The 10173-nt window shown below is 35.3% G+C and overlaps 1 protein-coding gene and 1 pseudogene across 1 annotated transcript; both read left to right on the top strand.

Annotated features, from left to right (window-relative positions):
- Nucleotides 1-958: 958 nt before the first annotated feature.
- On the top strand, nucleotides 959-2661 carry LOC107723470 (interferon-inducible GTPase 5-like). Its single transcript, XM_016532107.1, has 2 exons — nucleotides 959-1020; nucleotides 1191-2661. Exons 1-2 carry the CDS (start codon nucleotides 959-961, stop codon nucleotides 2659-2661), a joined length of 1533 nt encoding a protein of 510 aa, XP_016387593.1.
- A 4650-nt stretch (nucleotides 2662-7311) lies between these two features.
- On the top strand, nucleotides 7312-9700 carry LOC107723389 (interferon-inducible GTPase 5-like; annotated as a pseudogene).
- The last annotated feature ends 473 nt before the right edge of the window (nucleotides 9701-10173 follow it).

The following is a 10173-nucleotide window of genomic DNA, read 5'->3' as shown; positions in this document are numbered from 1 at the left end:
AGCTGCAATAAATGCACTTGGAAACAGCATGTTAGTGAAATTCTGTTGATTGCTTGCACATATTATACATCTTTGTTTGTGCTCTCACAATCCTCCTTGAGGTGCTTCAAATTGAGAACATGGTGATAGACCCTTCATGACGTTGTGTTTAAATGTGGGTTAAAGACAGGAAAAAAATCACTGCAACACTTGTTAATTGTACACAGTTTATTGATTGCTCTGGTCTAAGGGGGCATCACATGAAACACACGGAAAGAAATTCCACCAGTCCTGTTTGTGTGGTGATAAGTAACAAATTCTGCTCTATTCTGAAGTAACTTAATAATAAACAAATATTAAATCTGGAGCATGTTTGTGTCTTCAGGGAATTTCTGTCAGGAGGAAGTTCTTGATAAAGGACACACCCTGAAGTCTACGAAACTCTCGTTCTGCACTTAACACAGCTCATTTGGTTTTGTACCTTTTGTAAAACCAAAGGTAAGATAACTTTCTATTACATTATATATTATGAACTTTACACTCACATTAACTTACTTATTGGCGATAAAGCAATTTTTAAATATGTTTTAAATAATTTTGTTGAGAACTGTTATATTTGAGCTGTTTATGTCTTAAGACTTAAATGACTTATCCCATACTTTCTTTTGTAATTCTACCAATCATTTATTTTTTGTTTTGGAAGAAATAAAATCATATATGATTTGAATCAGTATATTCAAAGATTAATAGGCGTACTGTTGAAACAAAATAAATAAATAAATAAAAAATGAAGAACTACAGCCAAGTTTAAAGCAATATAAACAGCTATCATTGGTCTATAAGCAGTTTTACAAAAATATCTAAATTATGTTTTTATGCAATTAAGAAATGGATGCAACATGTTGCTTTATGCCTTTCAGATCAGAAATGAAATGACCATATCAGTGAGACGTTTGCCTGTATGATTCAGTCCCACTATATGTTGCAGTGGACAGTACTGAAGCTGCCAGAGGCTGAGCAGAGAATTCACTTCTCACAGCGGTGGGTAAAAAAAAAATATATATATATATATATAATTCATTTATATATAATATTCTTTTTTTTTAATTGTGCAACATGCATCACCCTTATATAAAGTACTTCTCTGTGCTTAACACTGTTAATTTATTATTAATCAAATATGATTTAATTAATTTATTATTACATTATAGAGCTACCATGACAGATTTGGTAAATCCCTATAATGAAGAGGATTGCTCCAGCCAGTCATCTGGATCATTATCACATTCATTCAGCACAGAAGAGACTAAAGACAAAAAAGCTCATTCGCCACGTTCTAAATGTCCAGCAATCAGTCCAAGAACTTTGCTGCAAAAACTGGATATAGCTGAGAAAAATGTACAGACGAAATGTCCTGACGAACCTAAAGAAAAAGACATCAAAAAGCCAGAGGAAGAGGACAAACCCAGTAATTATTATGTGGTTTCCAGAGAGTTTGTAGACATATTGTCTGATGCCACAGCGAACACAGAAGATTCAGACTCTCTTGGCTCAGCATTACAAGAAATAATTGACTCTCCACCTGCAGAAAAAACAAACAAACTAAAAAGTAAACTGAAGGAGTTAGAGAATGTTACACTTAACATTGCTATAACCGGGATGACAGGGGCAGGGAAGTCTTCCTTCGTCAATGCCATCAGAGGCCTTCCTAATGATGATAAGAACGCAGCTCCCACAGGAACAACTGAGACTACCATGAAGCCCAGCATGTACCCACATCCCTCCATGCCAAACATGAAGATCTGGGACCCGCCTGGAATTGGTAGTCCAAAATTTCGAGCAAAGAAGTACCTGAAAGAAGTCAATTTCCACACGTACGACTTCTTTCTCATAGTGACCTCTGAAAGATTTAAGGAGAACGACATAGAGCTGGCTAGAGCGATCAAGAAGAGCAAGAAGCTATTTTATTTCATTCGCACTAAAATTGACAACGACATTCGCGCTGAATCACACAAAAGAAACTTTGATGAGCGGATGTTGCTCGAAAACATCCGAGAGGACTGTAAGGCGAACCTACTGAAAGTCGGAATACCCAAAATATTCCTAGTGTCTTCATTTAACTTGGAAAAATATGACTTTCAGAAGCTGATCAGCACCCTCGAAGATGAACTTCCTGAGAACAAGAAATTTGCTCTCATTCAGTCTTTGCCCGTTTATTCTCTTGAGGCCCTCACAAAGAAGATAACATACTACAAGAAACTTATTTGGCTAAACGCCTTTGCGGCCGGGGTCGGGGCGATAGCTCCCATCCCGGGATTGTCACTGGCCTGTGATTATGGCATCATGAAGAGGTTTTTTCAGCAAGTCTTTGTGGGCTTCGGCTTATCAAATCAGGCCCTAGAGGCCCTATCAGAACGAGTGAACAAACCGTTGGAGCAACTACAAGCCGCTAAGACATCACGCTTCAAAGATGGATCCACTGAGGATATTGTGATAGATATGCTGTCTAAACCAATGATTGCTATAGCCAAGACACTGGGGACCATACTGGCTCTGCTGCCAGGAGGAGCTCTACCAGCAGGAGGAACAGCTGTTGCTTCAGTGCACTACCTGCTTAATATGGGACTGCATGAGATGGCAGAAGACACCAAAAATGTTCTTGCTGTGTCACAGCTTGCCTAATATGCATAAAAATTAGCCTCAGATCAGGCTTACAAATCATATAATAAATATGTCATTTGAAAATAAATTGATCAAGTAATCATAATAATAATAATACTCTTTTTTGTAATTATGATTTTATTAGGATACAACAAAATAATAAACTGAAATGTGATCATGAATGTGCATCTGAAATTAAAACATACTTTGTTATACCAATGCAAACTACACTTTCTAATTTTGACAGTTTCTTTCATTTGTGTCTTTATATAACTCTATGTATATACTGCATGTATGCTGGACTTGTAATTTGTGCAAGTAATAAAATACTTGTTTAAAGGATTGACTTATTTTATTTATTCTTTTATTTTATTTTTTTACACTGTGTGACTTAGTTAATTAGAAGACATTGCTCATTGGTTTGCAACTTTATCAGATATATAACTTGATATAAAAAAAACGAATGTTCTGGTCAATTCAAAGTCAACAAGCCATGTAAAAATGATTACTGCTATACACTGATAAGTATTTGTTATTCTCATTTCATTACATGCATACATACATATCATATATCATCACAATATATCAACAAATTAAAACTATAATTAAAACCTACAAATATCATTTATTCATAGATAATTTAATTTAACGAAATGTATCATGTCTAAATTGCACATTTAAAAACAGAAGTGTTGTGGGTAACAAGAATAACATAATAAGATTTAATTTTTTGGAAGTAACAAGTATTCTTTACATTCACACCATAGCTTAGCTACCATTTATTTTACTTTTTTCTTGATATATTTAATGCACTTACAAATACAACTGAAAACCCCTCTTTTCTTTATAATAGTCATGTTGGCTAAGCAGTTCACATGGCAGTGGACATTACACATTGCACTGAAACATATTAGATTGAACCTGCTTAGTCAGGACTACTGAGCATTTTACAGTAGGTGCTGTATCATAGAACTATGTGTTTACAGATTTATTCATTATCTAAACAAAAAACATAAATTTCCATGTTTATGTGGTTACGATTTTAGGTTTCTAACTAGCAGAATAAAGGCTACATCCCCCTAAACAATATCTAAAATTCACCTGTATGGGAAAAAGTCAGAAATGAAAGAGCCATCATACATATGCCTGCTGACTTGATATGCAAGACTGCTACGTACGCCCATATAGTAATGAGTAGTAACATCATTCATTCATTCCTATCAGTAATTTTTTTTTTTTACACATATCTGTCCATCACCAATTTCAAGAGATAAAATCAAAACCTGAACAGCAATACTGAGCATAAATATTTTAAATATATTTTTGAATTGTATTCAAAGATACTGCATATTTCTCTTACAGATAGAGAGATGCAAATGGCATTATGAATTTTTTTATATTAGGGTATGGGTATTTTTATATTATATTTTATATTATGGTAGAAATCTAACAGCACTGTGAAATTAAAAATAACCTAGAAAAGATTAATAATGCATGATACGCAGACCTTACCATAAAATTTTGTTTATAAACAAATATAAATTTGTATATAAATTGTATATTAGGACCTCAGCAAAGTTCAAACAAAAATGACAGTGTGCTTGTTCAGGAAAAAGCTATTTACTTTGCTTAAAGATTGTCCATGGCTTAAAAACGCAAGCCTCAAAGAGGGAAAAAATGGAACATACCGTTGATCATACCATTGCCAGTAAAAGAACAACAGAAATATCTTGTTCTACAACACTGAATCTTCTTCAAACAGGGCTCAGATTGGAAGGTGCTAAAAGTTGCAAATCAGACTTACATGAACCAGGAACACATATATTTAAAGAAAATAATAATAATAATAATAAAATTATTGCAGACATTAAAGACCAATGGGAGTAGAAAGTCCTTTAAGTCTGTAGGCATTTTAAATGATTCATACTTGAAACTGCTGCCTTTGAAACACTGTTGATGATTTATCAACAGTATTCACATGAAAGCATGCATGTCTGACAAAGCGTCTTTGATTAATATGCTCTGCCAGAATGCAAAAATTGTGGTGGTTTAATGTAAAACCTTTCACTTGATATTTTAAGTTATGTTAAGCAACATGTTCATTTATGCATGTGTTTTGCCATATGACATGCAGCTTACAAAAAGAATCAAAACTATGATCTGCTTCCAGTAAAGCACTTCCTGCTAAACAGCATTCATGTGGCAATGTGCATGTTTGGAATTACTGTGTGTTTTATTTGGAAACAGCATACAGACAAAATGTAGTTATTATTTTTCAAAATTAAGACAAAAAAGATGTAGATAAGATAGTATGGACAGGAAATATTTAAATATGGTCAGATATATTTTAAAATGCACACACTCACACACATACAAGAAATTGACCTGCTGCAAGTGCATTTATCAACACTTTTGTTTTTTCTTTTTGTTTTAGAACTTTACAGATTGATATTTTCTTGGTTAAACCACAGCATGTCGCTTAATTCATATTTAATTGAGGAAATATTAGGTTTCTTATATAGACTTGTAGCTCTGACTAGATTTTTAGCCTCAGTTCTCAGATGTTCTCTAAACCACACCCTAAATCATACTTTTTCATAAACAGCTACCACATCCTTCGAAGACATATACAGATACCAATATTATAACCACCTGTGCACAGATAAGGTGAGTTTGTCTGATTAAAAATGCAAAAATGTAGTTTTAGGACCTCAGCAAAGTTCAAACAAAAATGACAGTGTGCTTGTTCAGGAAAAAGCTATTTACTTTGCTTAAAGATTGTCCATGGCTTAAAAACGCAAGCCTCAAAGAGGGAAAAAATGGAACATACCGTTGATCATACCATTGCCAGTAAAAGAACAACAGAAATATCTTGTTCTACAACACTGAATCTTCTTCAAACAGGGCTCAGATTGGAAGGTGCTAAAAGTTGCAAATCAGACTTACATGAACCAGGAACACATATATTTAAAGAAAATAATAATAATAATAATAAAATTATTGCAGACATTAAAGACCAATGGGAGTAGAAAGTCCTTTAAGTCTGTAGGCATTTTAAATGATTCATACTTGAAACTGCTGCCTTTGAAACACTGTTGATGATTTATCAACAGTATTCACATGAAAGCATGCATGTCTGACAAAGCGTCTTTGATTAATATGCTCTGCCAGAATGCAAAAATTGTGGTGGTTTAATGTAAAACCTTTCACTTGATATTTTAAGTTATGTTAAGCAACATGTTCATTTATGCATGTGTTTTGCCATATGACATGCAGCTTACAAAAAGAATCAAAACTATGATCTGCTTCCAGTAAAGCACTTCCTGCTAAACAGCATTCATGTGGCAATGTGCATGTTTGGAATTACTGTGTGTTTTATTTGGAAACAGCATACAGACAAAATGTAGTTATTATTTTTCAAAATTAAGACAAAAAAGATGTAGATAAGATAGTATGGACAGGAAATATTTAAATATGGTCAGATATATTTTAAAATGCACACACTCACACACATACAAGAAATTGACCTGCTGCAAGTGCATTTATCAACACTTTTGTTTTTTCTTTTTGTTTTAGAACTTTACAGATTGATATTTTCTTGGTTAAACCACAGCATGTCGCTTAATTCATATTTAATTGAGGAAATATTAGGTTTCTTATATAGACTTGTAGCTCTGACTAGATTTTTAGCCTCAGTTCTCAGATGTTCTCTAAACCACACCCTAAATCATACTTTTTCATAAACAGCTACCACATCCTTTGAAGACATATACAGATACCAATATTATAACCACCTGTGCACAGATAAGGTGAGTTTATCTGATTAAAAATGCAAAAATGTAGTTAACTGCTTTATGTTTGTTTCGATCACATCGCAATCCTGGAGCGTTACATATGCTATTATTGGTGTAGGAAAATGTCTACTAATTGATGTCTACTAATGCTGTTATATTGTACAAAATATAGGTTTGTTTGTTTCTGAGAATATAAATATTTCTCTCGTGAAAAAAAAGAGTAAAATTATGTAGATACACATGAGGGTCCAGTCTTATCATTATAAGTAATAGTTTTATTCTACGTGATCTACTCGCTTTATCTCGGCAACACCCTTCCAACTTACTTTCGCTCGCAAAATAAATAAATAATGGCTGACAGAATTTCTACAATGGTTTCTGGACTTTCTGCAACTGCTTTTGCAAATTTACATTTGAATTTGTATGACACTGTATATATACGCCGCTAGATGTCAGCGCAACATTAAGAATGGCTACTAGGCGCACATTTAAATGTAACTTAAAAGCACTGTGTGAGAAGTCTCAATGTATGAAACATATCGACTTACTTTAAAGGAAAAAGAGAAAGTGTAGATTTATATGATAATAGCGTCAGAACAGTTTAAGTTTAAAAATTATATTTAAATATTTAAATTATATATTTTGTATTGAATGATTTGTGAACTACACTTAAAAATTTAAATTATACATGGCCATGTGATGACAGCTACCTCTAGTGTAAACAGCTGCATTATTCTAATGAATTATTAAAACATCACAGACTGGTTTTATAATATTAACTACATACAGAATAGCACTATTGCTGCAAAACCTCACTGGATCCTTTCACGAAGACATTGTGTCCCTAGGAATCGTCCAATCAAAAATCATTAAAACCATGGAGAAACAACCAGAGAAACCCAAACAAAGTAGTTCATTACTGGACATTGTTGAATCAAAACTTAATGATGTGAAGGAAAGAGAGAGGCTGAGAGAGAGAAAAAAACAGAGTGATAAAGAAAAGCAAGCAGAGAAAGAAGTGAGACATATAACAAATGAAACAACTGTAGATCAGTCAGAAAAAGCTGAAGTGTGTAATTTTAACATGATACAGATGGAAAAATGTCTTGAGGTGCAAAATGAGCAAACTGAGGCTGAGGAACCATGTGAAGTTAACTCAGAACAACAACATGTGAGAGAGAGAAAGCAGAGTGATAAAGAAAATCAAGCAGAGAAAGAAGTGATACATATAACAAATGAAACAACTGTAGAACAGTCAGAAAAAGCTGAAGTGTGTAATTTTGACATGATACAAATGGAAAAATGTCTCGAGCAAAAAGAGCAAACTGAGGCTAAGGAACCATGTGAAGTGACCACAGAACAACAACACGTGAAGGCTGTTCATAAAGAGGAACAAAAAGAACTAAAATGTTCAGTTCCGATGACAAACGAGGAAGCAAAGGAAATTACTGATTGTGGAAAAGATACAGACAATCACAAAACAAAACAACCTGACAGTGTCGAAACAGACCATTTTCAAGAGCCATGTGATGCTATAATGGAAAAAGATATTTTGACAGAAAAACTCAGTAAGACTAATTTTAGTGAACCATTAAACAAAGTCAACACTAAAGAGGAAAATGTGGAGGTTATAGAGATACAGAACCAAGAATTGCTCAGTGGAGCAGTGTGTCCAGATGCCAAGAAGTCACAAGATGACACAGATAATGTGTTTCAGAGTAAAGCAAATAAGAACACACATTTAAAATCAGAAAGCTCAGAGAAGAGGGAAAGTATAGACACAGCGGCTAAAAAGCAAGAAGACGAGCATGTATATGAAGTACCTGATGCTATGCTCACTAGTTCTGCGGAATACGTTTATGTAACAGAAAGTGTGAAAGAACAACTCAAGAAACTGGACAACGTCACACTTCATAATGCTGTTACAGGATCAACTGGAGCAGGAAAATCCAGCTTTATCAATGCAATACGAGGTCTTCAACCTGATGATGTCAATGCAGCTCCCACGGGAGCGACTGAGACGACAATGACATCAACAATGTACACACATCCTACAATGCCCAGTGTGAAATTATGGGATCTCCCAGGGACTGGAAGTCCCAAATTTAAAGCCAAAAAATATCTAAAGGAGGTGAAACTTGACACCTTTGACTTCTTCATCATCATCTCCTCAGAGAGATTCAAAGAAAACGACATCATGCTGGCTAAAGCAATTAAAGAGAAGAAGAAGTTGTTCTACTTTCTCCGCTCAAAGATTGACAATGACATTCAAGCGGAATCCCAAAGGAAAGACTTTGATGAGCAGAAAGTTCTCTCACAAATTCGTGAGGACTGCCAAAGAAACCTGAAGGATATGGATAACCCAGAAATTTTCCTGATTTCCTCATTTGAATTGCACAAATATGATTTTCAAACCCTCCTCGACACACTGGAGAAGCAGCTACCTGCTCACAAGAGAGATGCTTTGATTTTGTCTTTGCCAGTATACTCATCCAAGATTCTGGAGGAGAAAATCGAATTGTTTATGTAGCAAACCTGGTCGGCAGCTGTCGCTTCTGGTTCTATTGCTGTGGCTCCAGTGCCTGGTCTTTCTATGGCTTGTGATGCTGCCATTTTGCTGGCTTACTTCACCAAGGGTTACTATGCATTCGGCCTGGATGATGACTTAATAGATAAACTGTCGGTGAGAGTCAACAATCCATCCCTCAAATCTGTAAGAAAGTCACCTCTAGTGGTCGCTATTGGGCAAAAGAAACTCAGTAATAAGGAGCTATCGGCGCTGACAAGTAATGCCGAGTTCACACTGCACGATTTTAGCCCGATTTTTCACTCGCCGACAGGTTTTGCAAAATCGCCGACAAATGCCCGACATCGGAGGCAAATCGGTGCTCGTTCACGCGAGTGACAATCACGCAGTGTGAATTATCAAAGACGCGATCTGAGGGAATCGCCGACACGTCGCCGACGCCCCCCTGTCGCCGAGCCATCCTGCAGTGTGAACACAGCAGCAACTGAATGCTACCCCAGATAGTCACGCAGTGTGAAAACAACGGCGATCCGACGAGTTTGAAAATCGTGCAGTGTGAACTCGGCATAAGGAAGCAGCTGTTAAATTTGCGTGGAGCATGGTTCCTGTTGTAGGGAGTAAAAAAACAGCAGAAATGTCTTGCTCTACAACACTGAACCTTCTGCGAGCAGGAGTTCAGGATCTTGCTGATACAGCCAAAGAAGTGCTGAAAGTGGCGGGTCTGACTGATGTCTACTAAGATCACAGATTGAGATCACAGTCAAAAGGTCATCCCACTGATCATTGTGGTTAAGCCATTTTGACATATTGTGTGTACTCACAATCACTCATAACATACTCAAAGTAGCCTAGGCCTATATTTGCTGCCATTCAAGAAGCTGAGCTGCATGCATTCAGCTAACAGTTCTGAACATGTTTCTTTATTATCTTAAAAATAAACATTACTTTTGTTCACTGATTTTTTTCCTATAGAACATAATATACATTTTATGTCTGTGGCATGGACTCAATGTTCATAGGATGTTATTTGTTAGATTTTGTGCTGAGTGTGTGTAAAAACTAGCTACCATGCTTGATAGTTTTAAGATGTTCAAGTGTATGTATACTATTTACAGGAATCTGGTCGCAATTAGCTGACAGTTAAATTGTTCATAGTTTTTATGACGTCCCTTACAAAAAAGAAGTTTATTCAAGTGTGCTATTAGTATACTT

The sequence above is a fragment of the Sinocyclocheilus rhinocerous genome, unplaced genomic scaffold (genome assembly GCF_001515625.1).
Source record: "Sinocyclocheilus rhinocerous isolate Xijiao unplaced genomic scaffold, SAMN03320098_v1.1 scaffold241, whole genome shotgun sequence".
Classification (NCBI taxonomy): Eukaryota; Metazoa; Chordata; class Actinopteri; order Cypriniformes; family Cyprinidae; genus Sinocyclocheilus; species Sinocyclocheilus rhinocerous.
This window is presented reverse-complemented; position numbering and strand designations above follow the sequence as displayed.